The sequence below is a fragment of the Prionailurus bengalensis genome, chromosome A1 (genome assembly GCF_016509475.1).
Source record: "Prionailurus bengalensis isolate Pbe53 chromosome A1, Fcat_Pben_1.1_paternal_pri, whole genome shotgun sequence".
NCBI lineage: Eukaryota > Metazoa > Chordata > Mammalia > Carnivora > Felidae > Prionailurus > Prionailurus bengalensis.
In genome coordinates this window covers 182,005,401-182,030,961 of record NC_057343.1, presented here as the reverse complement: position 1 = coordinate 182,030,961, position 25,561 = coordinate 182,005,401, and the positions used below count along the sequence as shown (strand labels likewise).

General features: G+C 39.7%; 1 protein-coding gene across 15 annotated transcripts in view; it reads left to right on the top strand.

Annotated features, from left to right (window-relative positions):
• The window catches only part of TENM2 (teneurin transmembrane protein 2), a 1,251,785-nt gene that overhangs the window by 957,084 nt on the left and 269,140 nt on the right, over window positions 1-25,561 (top strand). For all 15 annotated transcript variants that reach the window (XM_043596358.1, XM_043596374.1, XM_043596352.1 and 12 more), the window contains one exon: window positions 22,599-22,837. In XM_043596358.1, the coding sequence (XP_043452293.1) occupies window positions 22,599-22,837 (239 nt within the window). The remainder of the gene's footprint in view (window positions 1-22,598; window positions 22,838-25,561) is intronic.

Sequence of the window (25,561 nt, the reverse complement as noted above, 5' to 3'; positions counted from 1 at the left end):
TTCTTGCCTTATATGTCACAACAGAATGAGTAACCCTTCTTTCTTATTTGTGAGATTGTATTGAAATTGTATTTCAGTTTGTTAAAGCTTCAGTTGGGTATAAACATCTATAAGTCCATTTCTCAACAATTAGTCCTCCCATAAAGATGTTGCACACCCATGATAGGACAATTAAAACCACATTTTTTATTAAAACTAGAGCTACCCTATGACCCAGCAATAGCACTACTAGGAATTTACTCATGGGATACAGGAGTGATGATGCATAGGGGTACATGTACCCCAATGTTTATAGCAGTGCTTTCAACATTAGCCAAATAATGGAAAGAGCCTAAATGTCCATCAGCTGATGAATGGATAAAGATGTGGTTTATATATTCAATGGAATACTACTTAGCAATGAGAAAGAATGAAATCATGCCACTTGCAACAATGTGGATGGAACTAGAAGATATTATGCTGAGTGAAATAAGTCAGTCAGAGAAGGATAGATATCATATGTTTTCACTCATATGTGGATCATGAGAAACTGAATGGAAGACCACGGGGGAGGGGAAGGGGAAAAAATAGTTACAAAGAGAGAGGGAGGGAGGCAAACCACAAGAGACTCTTAAATACAGAGAACAAACTGAGGGTTGATGGGGGTGGGGGTGGAGAAGGGGGAAGTGGGTGATGGGCATTGAGGAGGGCACTTACTGGGATGAGCACTGGGTGTTTTATGTAAGCTAATTTGACAAATTATATTCATTAAAAAAGGTTATTTACTGCTATTATACTAGAAATCTATTTCTATTGTAAAAGGAAATAATGTATTTTCATCCAAGTTACTGTGAGTAATGAAAAGCACCTTTTAAAATAAAAAGAAAATCTCATTTTTTAAAATTGTTTGAACAAATGGATTTAAAATTCTGCACTTAGAAGAAGGTGGACGATGTTGTTCTTCTTGCATTGGTATGTGCTTAGATAAGAATTTAAAATGGAAAGCTTAATCATAGTAACTTTTTAATCTCCTATCAACCATACTTCCTCTACTAGGGAACATGGATTAGAAGGCATAAGGTGATGTTGGGCCTATTTAAGCATTTGCTGGGACCTGGGGAAATCTACCCCACCCTGGCATCAGTAAAAGGAGAATAAATCTAAAAGCCCCCTGGGTGTGGGGACAATGCTATGTACATCCGAGTCTTGTGGGTGTCTTTTTCTCAGCTTCAGTCTGTTCTCTCTTGCTATGTTAGTGTCTCCAGGAGTATACCAAAGGCAGAGGACCACAAATATTATCTTCTCCATCTTCTAGAACTCAGAATCCATGTGAGGAGAGACTGTGGCCTTATTAAATGTCTTTTCACTTCTGGGAAACAAGTGAACACTCTTTGTGGTTTTATTTTTTAGACATCATCACCCCCTAAATACCTGCTTTGTGCCAAGTACTGTAATAGGTACTTTATGTTATCTGAGTGGAAGCCCTGTGGGATAGATATTATTGTCGTTTTGGGCATGTCAGGAAGATGGAACTTGGGAAGGTAAAGAGCCTGGGGCAGAATCAAGATTCTGGAAGAACTAGATTCACAGAAGTAAACTCAGGCATTAGAAGTCTGTCCCTCAACTTTGCTTTTCTCTCTTTCCATCCATCATTCTTAACCAGACCTTCTGTGAGATCTTTGTGGGAACTACAGACTATATTCTCATAGCTTAGAAACCTAACAGGAAAAGGATATCTTTTTCCTGATATTTCACCAACACCCCCTTCATTAAATTTCATTGAACTGAACGAGGGTCACATACCCACAATGGACCCAGTCCCCAACACCTGGAGAAGCAGCCATGTTGATTGGCTAGACCTGGATCATGTACCCACATACAACATCATAGCAGGAAGAAGGGCATGGTCATAACCAAACATCATGATTTTAGGAGACTATAAAATGGAGACCTGGCAGGTCAAAAAAAAAAAAAAAGTCAAGTTCAATGCTAGTTTTGCCTTAGCCCCACTGCCTTCTCTCATCGCCTGATGATAGTGATTTTCTCCTCTGGGCACACACAGTTCTGGCCAGGGTGGGGGAATGGGGGAATTTTAGGGCATCAGGTTATCTCACTTGCCTGGGCACAGAAGGGGGTTTACAGCTGATTCCAATATGAAGTAGAAAGAATAAGTTCCACTGACTAATTTCCATCCCCTTCTGATTCATTGCCCTCTCTGGTTCACTTCTCAAACATCCCACAACTTTACCTTTGAGTTCACTATGGCCACTTAATGCATTTTAACTTTTATTAGTCTCCTGATGTCTCTTTGAAGCTATCATCTTCTTTCCTGCAAAACTGCTTGGATTCCACATTTTCTAATTAAAACATGCTCATTTATTGTCTTACTAACCAGTGCTCTTTACGAGGGCTCATGATGAGAAAGTTAACTCAAAACAACTCGATTCATTTCCCATCTCCTGAAAATGGCTTGAGATGCAGTTTTACCTTTACAAAGTCAAATTACTTTGGACAATTTTTGGTTTTGCTTTTTTAATAAAACCATGAATGGAAAACATCTAAACTCCATGCTTTAAGCTCCTGTTCTCAACAATGCACTCTGTTCTCTTCTTGGTGAAAATCTCAGGTAGGCAGTGTCATTCAGCTCCATAATGGACCACAATGTAGGTAACAATTGAATTGTGCTATATTTAATTAGACAAAATCTTGGTCCTAAGATGCAACATGTCCTAATGTCAATAATTATGCCCATCACTGTCTACACCCCTGTGATTTGATCTGGCATTACTAGAAGTACTAAAACTCAGTGTAATAGAGGGAAGGTAGTACACATGCATTTAAACCCTCCTAGAATTTCATACTAATGATGTGGGTGAGAGAACAAGTTCCAAGGACATGATGCGTGTCTTGGTGTACTTTGTTTTCTGAGTCTTCACCACTGCTGGCCTTGTCTAGAAATAGGGAAGCAGTATTTGGATGGGAGTCCCCTCATGTCCTGCCCCTAATGTGTATCTTCAGGGTCACAGTATCATTCAGTTGGGGAAAGACAAAGTATAGAATTTGCCACAGAGATAAGCCAAAGCCTATTTCAGGCAGAGAGGTGGAGACAGAGAGTCAGAGATAGAGAAGAAAGGATCTGGCAATAAGAATATAGAAGTAAAGTCATGCTGTCTTCTGGGAAGTTGGTCCTTTGATTCTGCCAGAAGGCGGACCAGGAGAAGGAATCAAGGTCAACTAGATTTAGGTTGGCTTGATCATTTAAGAGTAGCGGGAATCATTTGGCAGCACAGAGGCAGAATTTTCAAGCTGGAATCCATGTTTAGATTACCTAGTATAGTCCAATGTCTATTTTATAGATGAGGGGAGTGAGGACCAGATGACTCATCAATTCCTCCCACTTGGAATGTCCGAGTGGTGCCCTAAAGCAGGTCTCTTGTTCAAGCATTCCTCACCATGCTTCACTGTTTCCAGCATGATTAGGGGACTTTGTTGCCTATTCATCTTGAATAGATTCTGCTCCATTTCCTTCCACAAAGGAATCATCAAGAATTTAAGACAAAGATTAGAGCACATATTGCAATAGATTTGGTCTTTCCACTCATTCATTACAAAATGCATACATTCTCTTGATAAAAATATTCAACAACCAGGAAGATAGAAAATGAAAAGTAAGATGCCCTGCCCTTCTGCTCCTATTTTCAAGGAAATCTCTTTTGAAGGTTTATTATTTTAGGTTTCCCGAAATGTTTATGGATGTCTGAGCATGTTTTTGTTTAATATAAATGGGATCACATTATACATACCATTTGGCAACTTCCTTTTTTAACTTCATGAGATATTGTGGAAATCACTTCAGGTAATTTCTTGTGGACCTGCCTCATTCTTTAAAGTATGTGTAATATTCCAGATTGTCATAATTTATTTAACCAGTCTCTTCTTTATGGACACTTAGATCACTTTCACATTTTTGCTCTTACAAACAAAACTGTAATGAGGAGTCTTGTGTATATACCTTTCTTTGCATACTTACATGATTATATTCAAGAGTCAAATTCCTGGAAGTGAAATTGCTAGATCAAAGGGTATATATAATGTGCATTTTAAATTTTGATAGATTGTGCCAAATTATGTTCAATTCAAATGCTGTAGTCTCTCTTTATTCCTCATTCTTTAATGGCCTGAATTTTCTTTTATGAGCTTGAAATAAGAGCCCTGAAGTTTACGGTATTGGATTTTAAACATAGAATTGAAAGAATTTTCTTTTTCAAGGGACAATGTACTAAATAATATTAGAATACTCTAGAAACTCAACTCCCTTCTCATGTGCCAGGTGTAGTATAAGAAAAAGGTATAGCTGTGGGGAAAATCTGACTCACTCACTTTCCTTGGTTCTAGCTGTAGGGCTCTTTCTCTTTATTCCCAGATTTTGCTACACTGTGGCCTACGTGATTCAAGATACCTAACCTTTGCTGCCTTTTGTTTTCTCATTTATAATTTGGCAGTGTTTAAATTTGCCTCTTCTCCCTGTCTACCTTGCCTCTATCTACCTAATGGGGATATTATAAGAATATCTAAGATGACTTAGTCAAGTTTCTGAGTCCCCAGGAGAAATGCCTAGTACAGCAGGATTATTGTTCTAACTATTATAGAAGAGCGTTTATGATCAAGGGCTTGAAAATCCAGCAAGGAAGACAGCCTCTTTTGTGAAATAAGTATGTGAGGGTTCTGTCAATAAGAGGCCCTCAGGCCAAACTTTTATAGTTTCTTTATCTGAAATTCCGATTTTATGCTAAATAAGGATTTTTTGTATTTCCCACCTCCTGTTGGTAATCCCATTACCAGCTGTGTTCATAGGACTTCAGCTTGATTCAGCCAACATTTATGGAGGCTCTATTATTAGGGGCTGACCACCATGCAAGATGCTGAGGGTAAAGGATGAAAAAGACATGGTCCCTGTCCCTTGACAGTTACAGTCTAGTGGGAGAAAGACAGCTAAGTAGATAATTTATATTAATATAAAACACTGTAATATGTTTTATATTACAGGATATACGGATATATTACAGGACAACACGGGAGCACATGATGGTAGGGGACTTCCACACCTCGCTGGTCAGGGAAACCAGGTAGATAGTGTCTGATTCCCATTTTGATAGAAAAGTATACCCCATCAAAAGGGCTCTCGAGGAAGAGGTAAGAGAATAAGGCCAGAAAAGCAAGAGTTTGCAAGCATTCTGGATCAACTGGGGACAATTCAGAGGACAATGCTAGAGATGTCTTATGGCCCATGTCGGGGACACCTTCTAGACACAGTGAAGCACCTAAGGTTTATTCTATATGGGATGGGGAGTCTTCAAAGGTGTGTTATGGTCACAGTTGCAGTGAGAAGTAGGAAGGAAAAAAAATCAGCTGGTATACCAGAAAGAAAAGAAATAAAAGTTTACAGCACTTCCCCAAAGCATCCCATGTTGAAGAAAGGAAAGGAGAAGGGAAGGAAGGAAAGCGAGTGGGACAAGAAGAAAAGATCTATCCTTCAAGTAGGCAATTTATGGGATTCATTGATAGATAAAAGCCAACATTTATTGAGGGTCTCCTTAGTGTCATCTATGTGCTGAGCGCATTTAATACACACAATATCCCTATGAAATATTTCAGTTGTTTTCAACATTTTGCATACAAAGAAACCCAGATTCCTCAAATCATTTTCCCAAGGCTGCCCAGGTTACAGATGAGGCAAACAGGCTCTGAACCTCCTTGCTACCAATAGTTTGCTGGTTCACCACTGCCATGTTCAGCCTCCTGGAACAGGCAGGCTATTCCAGCCTGACCCTGACCTAGACCTTCCTCTTCCTTCTTGGCCTCTACCCTGTCCATACACTGCTCTTCCCCTCCTTCCACTGCCCTCACAGAAATGCAGACCGTACTTTGCTTTTCATGTAGCCACTTAACTTTTGTCAAGCAAAACCTAAGAGCCAGAAAGGATCCCAGTTCAAGTCCAAGCCTCTGAGATGTCTGCAAAGACAGCCTTTCCTGACCAGACTCTCCTTTAGTTTTGTTTAATTCTGCTGCTTGCAAAGAAAATGCCTGGAGGCGGGCACCTGGCTTTTAGTCTAACATGCCACCTCCCTGTCAGGCAGCTTTCAATTTACCATGCCTCAGCATGTCCAACCGCATCTTCGTCAAGACTTCCAAGATGGCAGTGACAAGCTTTTCGGGTACTTAAGGCAAACATGCATGACAGTTTTCCTTGACACTTGCATTTTTAAAAAGCCTTGCCTGGGGCCCTAGGAAACCCAGCATTTAGGAAACCAGGAGCCTTCCAAGGAAGCCACACTTTCAGAACCTGCTTCCCTGGGACTTGTTTTGTGACAGGGACACTGCAGGATCTGCTTGAGAGTATATTAAGCACCATGGCAATATTTACATGTTGATGCTAAATAATGGTTGCCTTTTTTAATGGCATTTTTTGATGACTGAAATGTATGGATCTGTTCAATGCATTGTCAGTGGGTATGTGGCTGGCCTACAAACACACTTAAATGGCACACTTCTGCAAAGCATTAATTTCTAAGTGTCCAACAGATATATGTAGGCAGGCAGACATGTCACAGGGGTTGCTATAAAGCTTAATTAATATCCCTAAAGAGCTCTTATATCATTTCGAGAAGAGTGCTAAATAAGAAGAAAACATTGTACCTATGGATATTACACATATAAAGAAATGTGGGTGAGTAAACTGATAGGTCTTTGTATATTTGTTCATGTCTCGAAGGGTCTGTGTAAATTCAAATGGGAAAATAAATTGTATTAGAGATAACTATATTTTATTTGGGTGTTTAAAAAAAAGCAACAGAGCCCCAAACTTAAATGCTAGAAATCTCTACACACTATTGATGTGGAAGCAAATCTATAATACAAAAAGTGAAGAGTAGTTTTCTTTCTTTCTTTGTTTTCCTTCTCCTCTGCCCATCCCTACATCTTAGGATTGCTTTAATGACTTAAGAATTATTTTTACCTGTGCAAAAATTGAATAAATCAGTTTTGTTTTTCTTCCTAAGCCTTGAAGAAATCACATAAAATACTTTATCTGCCAATTTTAATTTTTCTATCATAATAAAACTTCCTTCTTTCTCTGCCTTTCTCCCTCCCTCCATTCCTTCCCTCCATTCTCTCCTTCCTTCCATCCCTCCTTCTTCACTCTTTCCACCAAGTGACTAGGTCCTGAGAACCTACAAAAACCTAGGAAATAGCCATTATTGAGGTTTTTGTTTGTTTCCTTTTAATTTCTTTCTGGGCCTTAGTGTACTCATCCAGAAATAGAGGGAAATGAATTAGAATTTCATTTCTCAAAGGTGTACCCCATGGAATACCTTTTTAAGACTGGGAAAGTAGGTGGATATAAAACTTATGTGATAAAATAAGCAGAATGATAAATATTATATTGTAGAGTACTGAGATATTTAAAATATTAAAGGCTTGTGAAGATTCTGTAGTAATCTCTTAAATTTTCTTCACTCCAGTATTTCCCAAATATCATGAAATGCTTTCTTTACCTAAAGCTAGTAATATATGAATACACTGGGTGATCTGAAGAAGATACTTTGAGATCTTATATTTCAGACCCTCTTTGATCTCACAACAGAAGTAGGAAACCTAGAATTTCTTCAAACTCTTTCTAGAGAAGGACTTTCTGAATTTGTCTTCTAGGATAAGATGTAATTTCTCTCTCAGAGCCAAAACTTAAGAAATCCACCCATGTACAGATTCACTCATCATGTTCTACAATATTTGGGCCTGTGAGTAAGTACTGTTTATAATACAGTGCTCAGATTATGTGCTAACAATAAAAACTTTTTTATAAAAATGTCATGGATAGATCATTTTGCTAGAATATAAACCCTAGTACTTTTCTACTAAAACCTCTTTCCTAAAATGAGAGTCTGTTCACTTGGCATGTTAAAACATTTTGTAAGATATAAAGTATTATTACTGTTTTTGTGGCTACTGCCACATGGCTCTTTGGTGATGTTTTTGTTCTTGTAATTTGAAAGTTTAAAAAAAAAATTTATAACATGGGTAAGATGAAAGGAGACTAGCAACATGTTCAGGGCCAACTAGAATTTGACCTTGCTGAGGAATTCAAGGTTGATCATTTTCTACATTTAGAAAACAGCTAAATGTTCCCCATAAAGTTTAACATAGAATTACCAAAAAACTGAGCAATTTTCCTATGTATTTCCCCCCAAAATTGAAAATAGGTGCTCAAATATTTGTACACAAATGTACCAAGCAGCACTATTCACCGTAACCAAAAGACCAAAACAACATAATGCCCCTCCATGTATAAATGGATAAACAACATGTGGTGTGTGTATGGTTGTATATGCAATATATATACATGCACACACAATGGAATAGTATTCAGCCTTTAAAAAGAATGAAATGCTAACTGAGAACAAACTGAGGGTTGATGGGGGTGGGATGGATGAAAGGATGGGTGATGGGTATTGAGGAGGGCATCTTTTGGGATGAGAACTGGGTGTTGTATGGAAACCAATTCGACAATAAATTTCATACTAAAAAAAGAATGAAATGCTAATAAATGCTATAGTGGGGATGAACTTGAAATATGCTGAGCGAGAGAAGCCAAGCACAAAAAGTCACATATAGTATGATTCCATATATATGAAATACCCATAATCCATAGAGACAGAAATCAGATTAGTGGTTACCAGAAGCTAGGAGTAGGAGAACAGGGATTTGGGAATTACTGCTTGATGGGTACAGGGTTTGCTTTTGGGGTAATGAAAATGTTTTGGAACAAAATAGGGAGGGTGGTTGTACAATATTTTGAATGCATTGAATGCCATTGAATAGTATGCATTAAAATGATTAATTTTGTTATGTAAATTTCACCTCAATAGGAAAAATTTTTCATTAATTAATTAATTGATTTAAGGAAAACAGCTAGAGAATCAATGTATTCCCCTTAGTATGAAAAGTCTACTCAAGGAAGAGGCAACAAGATAGTTAGGCTTGGAAAATCCATCTCTTGCTCCCATCTTTTCCAAGAAAAATGCTAAGAAAAAATGCCAGTTTCCAAAACATGCTTTAGAATGGTTAACTTTGAAGGCAGTACACAAAATACCAGTACATGTGATTTGATTAATACTGTTAAATGGATCCAAGGATGCAATATATTAGCATCTGGAAGATGTTAAACATGATTCCCATTCAGCATCTTGGTAAATGCAACTCATCAGACTTTCCTGAAGTTGTTGAAGCACCAAAGATAAGGAAATAAAGGTGTATCAGACGAGACTCCTTTGTTACAGAGGTGGCAGGGGAGGGAGGGTAGAGAAAGATAAATGGATTCTTATCTGGGTGGAGGAGGGTGTACACAAGATTTTTCAGAGATGAAAACTGTTCTCATCATATTCTTTTAAAAGTGATTTGGAAGAGAAAATGCACCATGAAATCTTTATGTTTGCAAAGATACCAAACCTATGAAGATAAACTGCTCTGTAGGTGGGCAGAGAAGTGACAGATAAGGAGCAAGTACATTTACCAAAAAAAATTCTTCCAGGGTTGTAGGAAGATTATCTCTGAGTTCCTGGTTACAAACCAGAAACTGGCCCTGAGATTAATGTAAACTAATGCCTAAACATAGATGTCCATTGGGTTGCTGAGGAAAGAGAGGAGGGGAAGGGCTGAAGAATGCACAGCATCACTAAGTAGAATCCTAAAAATTAATCAAAAGTGCATTATCACTATTTTAAAAACTATTGTGAGGGGTGCCTGGGTGGCGCAGTCGGTTAAGCGTCCGACTTCAGCCAGGTCACGATCTTGCGGTCCGTGAGTTCGAGCCCCGCGTCAGGCTCTGGGCTGATGGCTCAGAGCCTGGAGCCTGTTTCCGATTCTGTGTCTCCCTCTCTCTCTGCCCCTCCCCCATTCATGCTCTGTCTCTCTCTGTCCCAAAAATAAATAAACGTTGAAAAAAAAATTTATTAAAAAAAAAAAACTATTGTGAGTTCTCAATGGAAATAGTCAATAGTCAATAGCTAACATACCTCAAGAATGACAAAAAGGTTGAGGAAAATTCCAACCTAAAAGATCAAGAAAATGAGAAGGCTGTCATAAAATGTGCTAAAAGCCTCCTCAGAATAGAAAGATGGCAGGTTTCTCAAAGGATTTAAAAAAAAAAACAAAAAAAAAACAACATATGTAGGCATAATGAGAACATGGTCCTGTTTACCAAAATCTTGAAACTCAGGGTGACAGGGCATTCCTTGAAGAGGACACCACAGGATAAATAAATAGATGTGTGGACCTGAGAACATATAGAAAAGTTTTCAAGATCTAGATTGGCTCATTCATCCATTCATTTACTAAAAATTGTTCAAACACCAAACATTTGCTGGACATGCTTCCAGAGGGTGGGGATACAGCAGTGGGGAGAACTAAATCTGGGCCTTCAAGGAAAGTGCATGCTGTTGGGTGAAGCAGGTAATAAGCAAGATGATAGCTACTCAAAGCATAAATGTGGAGCAGATGATATGGCAGGGCCTTATATGAATACCATCACTCTACATCCCTCAAAAATCAGTCATTGGAGGTGGAAAGTCCCCAGGCTGCCGCCTTGGCCAAGGTAGGGTATAAAGTAAAAAGCTGATCAAAAAAGTTTTTCTGAGAAATGAGTTTTGAAGGGAGACTGCTTTCAGTCTCCTGAGAAGTCATGCAGAGATCTGAGTTAAGAACTTTCTAGAGGGAAACACAATGTAGAATACCCTGAGATGCAGAGAAGCTTGGCATCTTTGAAGGACAGGGAAAAGTATGGTGGAAGTCTCAAGAACATAACCGGTGGAGGACAGGAAGAGATGAGGTACACCATAATGAGGTGCTATATAGACCTGCATAAGGAGCTGGGTTACTTTTAAGTATAAAGGAGATGGATAGTTTTAAGCAGGAGAGTAGTATGATTTGATCTGTGTTTATAGACAATGGCTGGCTCCTGCATACAGCATGGATGTAAATGGCCAACGTGGAAATAGGGAGACCTATTTGAGGCTGCTGTATGCAGTAAGCCAGGCACAAGGTTTAAGTGGTAACAAGAGGATGGATATCTGTATGTATTATTCCAGGCTGAGAGAAATGAACTGATGATGAATGGGGATTATAGGAAGGACAGGAACCATGGTGAAGCCTCGTTAGGTAAATGGCATGGCACCCAGCCAGATGTCACACACCAGGACTGACAATTGTCCTTGTTGCTGGCAATGTTGGTGGCCCACACATCTCAGCTTCTTCTCTGAGACTGGACTTCAGGTGAGGACTGGTCCCTAGGTTTAACAAGGCCCAGCTCTCTCAGATTACATTGGAACAGCTCTGTAGAGCCATCCCATGACCCAAGACCAAAAGCTCTAGAGCACCCCATGAGATTGACCAAGGAATCCTTAAAACATCACAATTTAGCTTCTCTCTATGCCCAGCCTGCTTTCTTCAATCCCTCACACGTGGTGTGCCCAAGAGTCCTTTCTAATAAAACTTCCTGCATGTACATTTCTTTCTCAGAGTCTGCTTTCTGGGGATGGCACCTGGTCAACTGATAGGTGATTACTTCTTTGACCAACAGGGGTGAGACCTGAAAGAGAAGGACACTTTGGAGTGAAAATCAAGAGTTGTGTTCTGGACATGTTAAATTTGAGATTTCTGACTATATCCAAATGTACAATGATAGTAATAATGAGGATGGCTAGAATATTCTGGACAAAAACCAAAACCCTCGAGGCCACCAACCCTTTTTATCACAGAAGACAACTGAATTCCCAATGAGTCTTTTCTGTCTTAATTCTTTTATAAATGGAATGCTTCTAAAGATCTGTCACCCTTTGCTCGAAGAGAAGGCATAGTTTAAGACCCTTTGTATGTGTATTAATATCCAGATTCCATGCCCTCAAAACCTTGCATAGTGTAGTTCTCCCCTTGCCTACCTCTCCCGCCACTCACCCTGTGGAGCACTGGGTTCCAGCCACATGTTCTTCTCTCACTTCTTCAAAAAGTAGAACTTTCCCAATGTAGGACTCTTGTACACGCTGTTTCCTCTGCTAGGAATGCCCTTTCATCACTCCTTGAATCATTAACTCCTTCTTATTTTTAGACCTCTCCTTTTTGATCATGTCCTCAGAGAGGAGTCACCATTCTACAGGAGTCCCACATTTCCTCTTAGTCACTTTTCCTTCATGGCACTTCTCGGTTTGTAATTACTTGATGTACTTGTTGGTTTACCTGGACTTGAGTTTTGTTTATTCCATCTGTCTTTCCGATTAGTAATTCCATAGGAGGATGAGGATTTATTCACCATTTTATCCAAAACATCTGGTACCACATGATACATATTCCATGTTCAGTAATTATTAGTTGACTCATGACTTCCTATTTAATTTTTTTTAATTTTTTTAATGTTTATTCATTTTTTTAAGAGAGACTGTGAGTGGGGGAGAGGCAGAGAGAGAGGGAGACACAGAATCTAAAGCAGGCTCCAGGCTCTGAGATGTCAGCACAGAGCCTGACGTGCAGCTCGAAGTCATGAACCAGAGATCATGACCTGAGCCGAAGTCTCACGCTGAGCCGACTGAGCCACCCAATCGCCCTGTACCTTCCTATTTTAGATTTTGAATTCTTTAGAAGGAAAAGAGGGAATATGGTATATCTATGTGTTAGAAACCTCCTGTGGGTCAGCCTCTGTGCTCACAGATTGTATTTATTATCTCTTTCAACCCTTCCCATAGGTCTGTAATGCAGATATTGTTATTTACCCAGTTTTTAGAGGAAGCATCTGAGGCTCAGGGAGATTAATTGGCTTTCCCAACCTAATGCAGTTCCTGGTAGAGTTGAGATTTGAGTTCGGATATGCCTGACTCCAAAGCCTATGCATTTCCACTGTTCCACAATTGCTGTGTTCCTTCAGCAGATATCTGTGAGCTCCTACTATAAACAGAGAAAGATACCAGGAAGCAAAAGGTATAGGATCTGCCTTTGGGAAGCTTGTAATATGACTGGAGAGACAAGGCAAACACACAGGACAAATGTAGTAGCATGAAGCAGAATATGATAAAGGGACATGCCCTAAGGTTTCTTCCAGCTCGAAAATTCTTTGACTCTCTGAATGGTACAGGCAATAAACTCGATGGGAGAAATCATTCTGCTCGTTGATTGTATCTGATGGCGGGCATTCTTTCTTCATCTACCTCTGGCTGCCTGTGAACACAAATGCAAGTCTATTTGAAATGGCCGTCTCTATACTCCCATATTATAGTGTACGGTGAATTCAAGGTCAAGTTTGAAGTCAGAGTCAGAAGTCTTTGTTTTTTTCCTCTACTGTATCAAGACTTTTACCAATTAACTTGAAAAAAGTCAACAAGTTAACAACTCCAGGGGAAAAAAAAAAAAAGACTCCTCATTTCATCCCAAAGACTCTGAAATGGATTTGCTCACAAAACACCAGGTTTCTTTAGTGACCTCCAGAGACCTTGCCTGTCACACTGAGCAGTATATCATTTCATGGGGGAAAAAAGAGAAGTTTTACCATGAAAAATGCTATGTTATATCACAGTGTGACACTATTTAAATATCAAGAGTCGAAGCTTCTATTTAAAAAACGGAAGGCAATAAATTGAGTTGCTAATTATTCCAGCTGTGAGTATTTTTGGTATGACTGCAAATTTTGAAGAGGGCAAAATAGAGGATTTTCCTGTTGTTCATGGCATATGCAAATGTAGTGATGGTCCCCTATGATCTAAAAGGTTCAGGGATCAGAAACCTTGAAAGCCTATTTTTCATTGAATCAAAATTGGTTTGAGTCTAAGCTTAGGGAATCGTGAAATGAAATGGGCTTTTAATTATACTAATTGGGTTACTGGCTTCTTTTTCAAACTTAGGAAGTAGCAATTTTTTAAAAACATTTTTAAAGTTTTATGTTAAAAGCAACAGTTCATTTCTCAACTCAAGCATAAATTCCCAACTGGAAGGAGAGAACAAGCATATTAGTAATATCTTCAGTGCCTTCCCTTCCTAATAAAATTGTTTCGGGGAGTGGGGTGCCTGCAATGTCCCAGTCACAGTGCTAATTAGAATGGCTCATGCATTCAACAAATATTTTAAATAAGCTAGGGCACTGTGCTAGGTCAAGGAGATCTAGTAAATACCAAGATATACATGATTCCTGCCTTCCAGTGATTAGTAGCTACATTTATTGACCATTCACTGGACATCAAATTCGATTTTCAGCATCTCACATGAACAAAATCACCCAATCCCCTAAACAAGCTCATAAAGGTACTAACGTTCCCTCACTTTACAGGTGAGGCCACCTAGAGAGGATAAGTAACTTACCCAGTGTCACACAGTGATAAGAATAGGAGCCAGGGGACACCTGGGTGGCTCAGTTAAGCATCCAAATCTTGATTTTGGCTCAGGTCATTATCTCAGTCATGAGATCAAGCTCAGCATTGGGCTCTGCCAGACAGTACAGAACCTGCTTGGGATTCTCCTCTCTCTCTCTCTCTCTCTCTCTCTCTCTGTCTCTCTCTCTCTCTCTTTGCCCCTTACCTGCTTGTCCTCTCCTTCTGTCTCTCTCTCAAAAAAAAAAAAAAAAAAGCCAGGATCTAAATCCTGGCTGTCCAAGTTCAGAATATGCACACTTAATACTGCCTCCTTGATATGATCCTATTCGTGTCAAAAGTAATAAGAAAAAGGAACGTTTAAATGTAGGGAAAGCATCTGACATAAAATGTTTACCAGTCTGTCTCACATGTATATAAAATTTTTCTATTTTTTAATTTATGTATTTGATTTTTTATAATGTGCACATTTTATATTTGCAAACAGGAAAATAAAGACAGAACACTTAAAAATAACTTAGTTTTGCTATTCAAGAAGTGGTTGAACAGTACAGTATCCAATATCATCTTTCTCATTATCTCTCTTGCTTTTTCCATCCCATCATGTATGCTTCTCTCTCTCCCTCTCTCTGTCTCTGTCTCTCAATACCCCATGTCTCTCTCAGGACTCCACCCATTGAGTTTCCCCTCTACCACCATCATTCCTTCTTGTAGTGGAGAGTATAATAGTGATGCAAGAAAGTGTGGTGGTTATTTAACCTCTCTCCAGCTAAATGTTTTATTATAACTCCTGAAAACCTAATTACAGTAACTTTACATGCTACAGTACCCTTTATGGGCTGCCTCTTTATTAAACTTACTCCTTTAGAGACAATAAACCTGATGCTTCAAAGGGCAGAGCCAGGACCAGTAAAATGTGATGAAATCTCCCATTTTCCAGTGCACACCTGATCTCCCTCACTGATCACCCCATCCCCACTCCAGGTGCATCTCTGCTTCTATCCTTTCTCTGGCTTTTTATCAAATTTCAGCAACTGCATGTATGATATTAAAAATCTTTTAGGGATTAATGGGCTGTGTATCAATATTTTCATCCACTACTCTGAATACCTGTGAGTTTATTTACTGGGGAGGTCAATTTTCTCGGTAGAACAACAGTCAACACCTGGTTTCTCTGATAACTAGATCTGCTTTTTTGCACACGGCACTATGTTGAGGCCATTCAATAGTTTTGCTTGATTTCAAGGAGAATGTTTCCTGCAACTGACTTCATGAACAAGAGAGAACTCATCTGTACTGTTAGCCATTAGTTGTGGTGGTTAGCTGAATGGTGCACTGTGAGGAAATAGTGGGAAACAGATTGAGAGAGAGGAGAACAGAGAGGGGTGGGGGTAGGGACAAAAACTTGACCTTTGGAGTTAAGGCAGTGCAATTATCTGTGTAGTGCATTTCTGTTTCAAAGCCTTGCTGGGATTTCCCCCTGGGAATAAAGCCAAACCAATCGAAAATAGGGAGACTGCCTCTGAGGATCCCACTGATTGCAACCTGAAAAATGGTACTTGGTGTTGAGGGATTTTCTATGTTTGTTTGTTTCCTTCTTTAGCAGGGTTTGAGGTTAATGAGTGAGTTTACTTGTGATTGACTCAGAGAAAAAGGAAAAGAAATCTTCTGTTGGAGTCTCAAGTAGTTTAACCAGCTACTACTTCTCAACGCTTCTGTAGATGAGTCAAGCCCCTTCTGTATCATAAGAATAAAATAAAAATTCACAGCATTTTGACTTGATGGGCTCCTTTTTGCATGGATGCTATGCATGAGTTTCTTGTTTGTTAGACTTCTTTTTAAATTTTTCCATGGTCGTTTAATCAGAGAAAACGTATGCCCTTAATTTTCTAAGCCAATTTGAAGCAAAATCCTGGTTTGCCAAGATGCTGCCATGTAAAATGCATGGGAGAATAGCTGTTAGGTATGCTCGCTTTCTCTGTCTCTTTCAGGTTTTTTTTTTTAATGGTTTTGTTTTCACATGAGGAAAAGTGACATTTATCAAAAGATAGTTTCAGGTGAAGTGATGATCACTCTATTCTTAAGAACTCACTGGAGTCTAGTGTACAGAGATGAGGACACAGAGCCACAATCCTTTCTTAGCATTACTATTCAATTCCATGGGCATTCTGAGCCCCTAACCTGTGGCAGGAAGGATGCTGGGTGCTACGACTTGAAGCCCTGATAACCACATGGCTAGGAAAGGAAGAAGTGTGTAAGCTCTTCGTTTATTTTTTGTAACACATCAAGGACCGGTTTTCTCTATCCCTTTGAGTGTTAGCAAACTCCAAGGACAGCACTTTGGGGGCCCCTCATTTGCCTTTCCTTTCTGAGGCACAAGTGGCCAATTCTGAGAGCAATTGAGTTGTGCTTGAAAAATGTCAAGTGCATTTGGAAACTACACATTTTTGCTGACGCCTGGAGTCCTGAGCTGAGCTACTTCCATGACCGACCGCTGGGAAGAAGTTCAGTTGGGGCATCACAAATGATTCATCGGAGCATACTGAGCAGGCCCCTGAGGGGGAAAAGCTGTCTTAATAGCCAGTTCAGGGAAAAATCAGGAGAAGTCCCCTAAGCCTTCTTGGTCCTCCCAGTGACCATCTGGCCAGACCATTACCTTGTGGGTCTTGCTTCATTTTATTTATCTTTTTTTTTTTTTTTCCTGCAGCATGTGACAGCAATCCTTGGTGAATCAAAGCTTTCATTTTTTCAACTTGGTGATTATGAAAATTTTCAAACAGACAGAAAAGTTGGGAGAATAGTACAACGTAAGAATAACCATCTGGTTTCAACAATTGCTGTCATTTTGCCACATTTGCCTCATCTATCTGTAAAGAGAGATACACAGATTTTTTGCTGAATCATTTGAAAGTAAGTTGTAGACTTCCTGACACTTTACCCCTAAAGATGTCAGCATTCAAACTTCACATTTAAAAAAGATACATCTACTAACCATCTAGTATGTTCTCTAGATGTATCACATTTAAAAAGATACATCTACTAGCCATCAGACACATTTGAAAGGTGCACAATGGGTAGAAGGGAGTTTCTTAAACTTTAAGATACATTAGAATCACATAGAGAGCTATTTAACTGATACCTCTCAGACTCTAGCCCTAGGTCTGGATGGAGCCTCGAAAGTTGTACTTTTCTAACACGGCACTCAAGTGATCACAAAGGAGGTATTTATGGGACACAATCTGAAGATCATGTCTTTAGAATCTCTTTTTTTATTTGTTTGCTGAATTTAACTTTCTAAAGATTTGGAGTGTAGCTGTGTTGTGGAGAAACAGGAGCCTACATATCTTTGGTACTTTGGTTTAATAATTTTAAGCACCAGAAACTAGGAAAAAAGCGGCGGGGGGGGGGGGGGGGGTGGGAAGCAATAACAAAATGAGTTTCATTTAGCTGTGATCATCACAGACACCACGATATCAAAGAGAGCTCTATTCTTCTAGGATTAATGCAGTGCTGAAAAGTATATGGTGTTTTTGTCTTTGTTTTCCTATGGTGAAATGGCCTTGTATATATAAACATAAACATCTGCTTATATGCATATATGCAAACTTGTAAGTCTGGAAAACAGAAGTCAGCATGGCAGAAAGAATCCTAATTTTAAAATTGAAAATGTTCACAGTGCTGTCCTGTTAACATTCATTGTTTTGGCCTCGGAAAGGTTGTAGGTCATTCATTTAATAAAGATTTGTTGAGTACTCACTATGTGCCAGGTTCTATTCTAAATGTTAGGATACGGTGGTAAACAAATTTTACAAAATATCTGTTTACTTTAAACTTCATATTTCAGATCTAATGGTGGAGATAGATAATAAATAACATACAAACACATACATAATTGAGAAAAAGCAGTTATAATAGGATGGAGAATGACAGAGAAGGAAGGGGGGGGGGGGCTGAGAAGATCTCCCTGGGCAAGTGACATGGGAGCAGAGTGGTGAATGATGTGGAGAAACAAGCTGTGCAGGTTATTTCCAGGCAGAGGGGACAGCAGGTGCAAAGGCCCTTAGGTGAAAATGTGTTAGGTGTGATGTGAGGTGGAATATCAAGTGTACCTGATGGAGTGGGAGAGAGGGGCTAAAGTGGCAGAAGATACAACTGGAAAGGCCACTGGAAGGCAGATCATGGCAGAAGGTAGGCCATGGCAAGGACTTCTGATTTCATTTTTAGTATTATTGGAAGCCTTGATTGATTGATTGGGGGGAGGGGGTGGGAGAATAGTGACATGTGACACAATCTGACTTCCTCTTTAGAAAGAAGTGTGGAAAATAGACCGTGTTGTCAAGGAGACAATTTTAGGATCTCAGGAAGGAATCCCATACAAAGAAAATAACAATCCTATCCCTCTATTATTTCTTACAGATGAGTACATTAAAAATAACATTAAAGCAATTTAAACTTCTTAATCTTCCTCTTGTGATTTCTCTCATGTTGCCAAAACATTGTTTCCCATTTACTGATTTTGTCCACAAACATGACTGATACTCAGGTGCCAGGCACTGGGATAAACTATATATATATATATTATATATATATATATATATATACACACACACACACATATATATATAACTATATATATACTATATATATAACTATATATATAAATAACTGTATATATAACTATATATATAATATAATATATATAGTTTATATATATATTTAGAGTTTATATATATTTATAGTTTATATATATAAATATATATAAACTATATATATATAACTATATATATAAATATATATTTATAGTTATATATATAACTATATATATAAATATATATTTATAGTTATATATATAACTATATATATAAACTATATATATATATATATATATATATATATATATATATATATAGTGTATGTAATCTCCAAGTAGATGATAGATACTTGAGTGCAAAAAGTGATAGAGGATGGGGTGGGGTTGCTTTTGGAATATGCTTCCAAAATAGGTGTTTGGAAGGTGAGTAGGAGTTGGCTGGGGTGTGATGGGTGGGGAAGCAGAGGAACAGCCATTCCTGAAAGCCTTGTGCATCATTCACAAAGGCATGGCAACATGAACAGCTGGTTAAGGAAGGAGGTGTCTTTTGGCATGACTGAAGCATAGATTTTGGGAGCTGGAAGCACAGGGATAGAGACAAGGGTAAAAGTTGGGTAGTTGTTGCAAAGAGTGTGGTCCCATATTCAGATTTGGATTTCTTCTTATAGGCTTTGGAGGATCATCAGGGATTTATAAGCCAGAGCACAGTGACATTTGTGGTTTGGGGAAAAAGCTAGCAGGAGGATTGAAGGGGAAGGTTGGTGGGAGAAGTTTTCAGAAGTAAACTTGATAGGATTCTTTCACCCATTGTATGGGAGAAGGTGAAGGGAAGGGAGGAGGTGAAAAATGGCTACAGTCTCTCAGGAACCTGGGAATAACAGGATTGCAGGAGGAATCTGAATGGGGAGGAGAAGGTAAAGAGTCCGTGCTTGGCTGTAACTTGTTCAGTACAGCTGTGGGATGTAGAGATAGAGAGATGCCCAGTGTACAAGTGGAATATGAATCTGGACCTCAGGAAGGAAGCTTGTTGGAAATGGAGACCCAGAGACTTGAGTCATATTGGTGATGCCTGAAGCCATGGAAATGGGTAAGATCTCTGTAGGGCTGAGAACTGGTGTTCCCATATTTCTAAATATTTATCAATAACAGCTTGAGATATATTTATATTCCTTGGTTTTAGTTTGATTTCCAGTTTTCACTACCCACTCTTGGAAAGTTGTTCAAGAAGTACATTTGAGCTAGTTCTAAATCAAATTCCAGCATTTTCCCATCCCCCTGGCTTTCTGGTGGGCATATGTTCTAGCTTAATTGTAAGGCAGTGGACTATTATTTAGTGATTTAGAGAACTCTTCAGGTGTTTGTTGGACATTTTTTAGGCTTTAAATTAAAATTCATGTTTCAGGCTCCGTATGTTGCTCTGAGAATTAATAATAAAAACTACTCATCATGCATTGAGCACTTACTATGTGACACACCCTTGGTTAAGTGCTTTTCCTACATGATCTTGTGTAACCCTTACAACAGTCTACTCTGTGACATGAGGTACCTCTACTGCTCTTACCCCATGTTACAAGTGAGGAGATGGAGGCTTTTAAGAGCAGCATTAGGTACCTTGTGTGAGCTTACTTGTCCAATAATGGCACTGCTGAGATTCCAGTCCAGGTGAACATTGCTGCCAAACACTGCTTCTAAACCCTGCCCACTTGCCACCTCTTCTAGAAGACACTTTTAATCTGGAACATTAAAAGAGTGCTATTGGATAAGGAATACAAAAGTTTATTTATGGAATCCAACCTCTTGCCTTTACTCAGATCATCAAACATACTTATAGTACAAATAAAGTTTAAATATCAGTTGTTTGCTTTAATGTTGGCTATATTAAATAGTTCACTAATCAGACACTCATTTTCTGACATCATTGTCAATCATATCAGTCTTGTGTGATCTTTGTCAAAGATTAAAATACTTTCACGGATTTATCTGGAAGCATCCAAGACACAAATATTTGTAATAACTCTGATCTTGCCTCAGAATCCTACCAGGGAAGCTTGCTAAGCCTCATATGCAGGGGGTAGTGTGGTGTAGTAGGTCCAACTGGAGCATTGAGAGCCAGGCAGACTGGAGTTTTAGCCCCGATGACCCTGCTTGCTAACTTCCAGCTTCAGTGTTCTCATTTGTAAAACTATGGTAATAATATAGGGTTGATGTGAGGTTGCATGCAAATAAAACATTTACCATTGTAATTGACACATAGTATGTGGTCACCTACTGAAGACTTGAAAGGAAATACCTGCATAACGTTTTGGAATCTTAGGATCTTAAGTTTACAAAAAAATGAGGAAACTCCATTCATTCATTCATTCATTCATTCAAGCCCCTTGCATGTGGAGCTTTGAGTTGGTTACTGGGAACATAAAAATGAACAAGGTATAAAAGAAGACACAGTCCCAGCTTCCAGCTGCTCAGATTCTAGACACTACTTAATCCATGCTTTGAAGTTCACTATAGATTTCCTGGAAGACAGTCATCATTTTAAATAAGGTGTGGCAAGTCACATTTGAAGTTTATAAATGGCACACACAAGAGAGAAGAATCTGTCAGAGAATTTATGGTCCTTGAAGTGTCCTTGGAGTGACAGTCTCCTGACCCTGAAGAAGGGTTATATTAGGTGTCAACAGTAGACCCCATTACCCTCTTGTCACACCATAGTCCTAGAGACCAAGGGCACCTTGTTTAATTGTCAGGCAAAGATGTTTCCAAAGGAAAAACATCACATGACCTAGAGAGGCAGTCTCAGAACAGGAAGCAAGATGGAGGAGGGTAAACAGCCCAGGAAGAAGGCTCAAGATAGGTAGTTTAGAGTAACACTGAAGAGTACACACTTTAGCATGAGGCAGCGCTCAGGGTTCACATCCTTGGACAGTTGCTTGAATTCTTCCAGCCTGATTTCTCATATCTTAAATATTTTAATATTTAGTTTCTAAGTTGTTGTGACAGTATTATTTCAAGTGTCTTTGAATCTTTATTTTCAGAGAGAGCACACATGTGTGTGCTTGAGCATGGGACAGAGGGCAGGAAGAGAGAGAGAGAGAGAGAGAGAGAGAGAGAGAGAGAGAGAGAGAGAAAGGATCCCAGGCAGGCTCCATGATACCAGCCCAGAGCCTGATGAGGGGCTTGATCCCATGAACCATGAGATCCTGAGCCAAAATCGAGCGTCAGATGCTTAAACTTAACCAACCTTAACCCAACAAACCAGGCACTCTTCAAGTGCCTTTAAATAGCAGGTTCTAGTACCTGATACTGTTTAGTATCATCATCATCATCATCATCATCATCATCATCATCTCCAAGTTACAAACGGTAACTCACTTTCCATATTTGCTTTGAATACTTTTCAGGATTGTTGTGGAAGGTAAAATTTAGATGCATATGGAATGCATAAATGATGTGACTCTATGGAATTAATTTATGTCACTATCAGATGTAATCTTTGCCCCTTTTTCCATGACAAAGTAGATCAGTTAACTAGGACTGTAAAGAACTAGATAAAGCAGAGTGAAAGAAAAAGCAGGTCTATGTTCTCCAGGAGCCACCCATGTCCATGCTAACTCTTTCTTTTTTCTTGCCAGGCACTTTCTCTTTAAAACCTCCTCGGGAAGCACACCCCTGTTTAGCAGCTCTTCTCCGGGATACCCTTTGACCTCAGGAACCGTTTACACGCCACCACCCCGCCTGCTGCCCCGGAATACCTTCTCCAGGAAGGCCTTCAAGCTGAAGAAGCCCTCCAAATACTGCAGCTGGAAATGTGCCGCCCTGTCCGCCATTGCCGCAGCCCTCCTTTTGGCGATTCTGCTGGCATACTTCATAGGTAAGTCAAGGCAGCCTGCTCCATGACCCTGGCCATGAGGAGGTGGGGCAGAGATTGTGGGCTTATGAATGGAGAAGCCCTCTGTTGTCTGTACAGTTTGCTTATTGGCTCCTGAAAGACATAAAAATGAATGAGGGATGGGAGTGCTTTTTCTCTCCTGAAATGTATTTAAATCTGATGAGTTTCTTTCTCAAGACTCTAATTAACATTTATCAGATGAATTAAGCATGCCTGCTGTATTCTTTCTTGGACATGAGCTGAAAATTGTTGTTCCTGTGAACCCATCCCTCTTTCCTGAAGTTGTCTTCTAGTGTCTTCCATCACCGGATTTTAACCCAGGTCTGTGCTCTAAAATTCATGCAACATGGGTTAATTTCAGCCAAAAACTGAATCGAATAATAGTAACCAGCATGTCTGGGAACATCTTGATTCAAAGGAAAGTTAAATTGCTAGCTTATTTTCAGAGGTGTGGAACAGAAACAGGATTGAGAGGTCAGAGCATCCAACCAGGTCTTTGTGTGGAATCAAGTCACCTAGGCATAGTGGATGTTGCCCACATCCTTTCCTTTGCTTGTGTCCTTTTAGTCTCAACCTGAATTGCACCACGTTCATGAGTGAGGTTCATCTCACATGCCAACCTTGCTTCTGGGAACTCAGAATATAACTTAGAATAGCAGGTTGGTGAAGTTGCAGTGGTATTTTTCTTCCTATGCCAGGCGTATTGGTTTGCATCCATGGGGTGTAGCCCTGTAACTGCAGGAAGCAGCAGGTGCCAAGAGCTGAGGGGCAGAGTGCCATGTGCATATGAGCACCCTGGTCTGGACACAAAGCTTGCTCACAGCTCCTGGCCTCAGCAAAGAGCCCTGGTGCTGCTGCTCTGTCAACTGAGCTTGCCAATGCAGATCTCCTGGCCCAGGCAGAGGCCCCGTGATGTTTGATAAAGTTTATTTGAAACACTTGATGGCTCTGGCTTAGTTTCAGGGCAGCCATGACAGGCCTCCCCAATTTGGGGCTCTGCCATGTTGCAAAACAAACCTATAAAACACCAGCAGAAAGAGGCTGACTCCAAAATTCTTCTCAACACTTAGGCTGAAACTCCTCTCACTTAAGAGAGGGGGGTAAAAAAGCAACCCTGATTATTCTGACTTTGTCCCTTGTCCTTCAGCAGTGAACTCTTCCTTCATCATCAGGCAGCCAGCTTGGTGCCTGCCAGAGAAGGAATTGGTCCGGGACTTCCCAGACCATTCTACCCAAGCTTACCTGATGGTAAAGGAGGTTGACTACACAGCCCCAGTGATCTGGGGCTCTGCCCAACGCCATTACAAGCCAAAAATTGATGTGAAGTTTTCACTCTCTCCCATAATATTGCTATGCTCACCTTAATGTAGAAATATAAGTTTTTACATTCTTTTCCTGTTGTGTCTCCTGGGAATGACCTCCAAAACTGAGAAAATTGACACTCTGGGGAAAGGCACCATGTTTATCTGGAACTTTGCAGAATCCTCGATGCCGTAAACCCCAGCTCCACATGGGGACTGAGGTTTGACACCCATATACTCCTAATTTAAAGTCATGCCTGCTTCTCACTTGCTCTCGATGAATGATGGAGTCATGGATTGACAAGGGAGGTGAAAAGGCATCTGTTGCACTCTCAATCACTTGAGTAGAATCTTTTGTGTTGTTAGAAGTAGTTTTGTGTACTTCCCCAGCTAACTGTTCAGGGAGGCTTGGTAGAAACAAATTGAATTGCCTTCAGGGTCTTTGCATGATTTGGCTTTGTGTCAGGAACTGCAAAAAGGGTCCATGAGCTCACTTCTCAGGCTTAATGTTCTGCTGAGCCTGTGGGCACCATGGGGAGCCCAGATACAGAAATTGAGGCACTGCTCACCTCTGCCAATACCATCCCCAGTGTACCTCCTACTCCACTTGCCAGAGAGAGATAGATGGCTATCGCCTGATGTATTGAGCTTGATGGTTAAAATATAATAGCTTTCTGTAGGGCGATTACATAAATGGGAAACCATATAGTGAGAGTTTAATGTTTTAATTGGGTGTGTATCTTGTAAATGATGGATTAGGAAACATATTTATCCTCAGTCTGGAGGCTACTAGAAGCTGGACCTGAGCATCTTAGGATAGTTTATTAGATTATAATCCATCATTTTCTATTATGTATGCTTTAGGTAAGATTATGCTTTAACCCTGGAGTATTAAAGAATACATTATGACTCAAAAATAAATGATGGAAGGGGCCAGTTTTCCCAGCAGTAATGCTGGTGAGTGTGGAGCCATAGGGCTACTCTCCCAGAGGTGACAGCAGATCTGCAAGCACCATGAAGGGGTCAAGGTTTTGAGTGCTGATCTTGACCTAGTGATTCATTTCTCCTTTGCCTTGACAAAGTTGTTTTCCTTCTGAGTCTTGGTTTCCCAAGTAAATTCTGGAAGCATGATGGATATTTACATGCAGAAACTCCAAAGTATGGTGAGGATTAATTAATGTGTATAAATCACTTTGAAGATGAAAAGCAGTATATTATTAATTACAGAGCTGCAAGGGCATAAACAGTACATTACAAACACAGAGAAAAGTGCTGTTGGGAGCAACAAGTGATTGTGCCCACCAAGAAAACAAGCCATCAGGGAAGGACAGAAGGGCAACGTAAAAATCAAAGCCTTCCTGTTAGGGGAGACCAGAGTTTTTAAGACCTGAGCCCATTCTGGTTC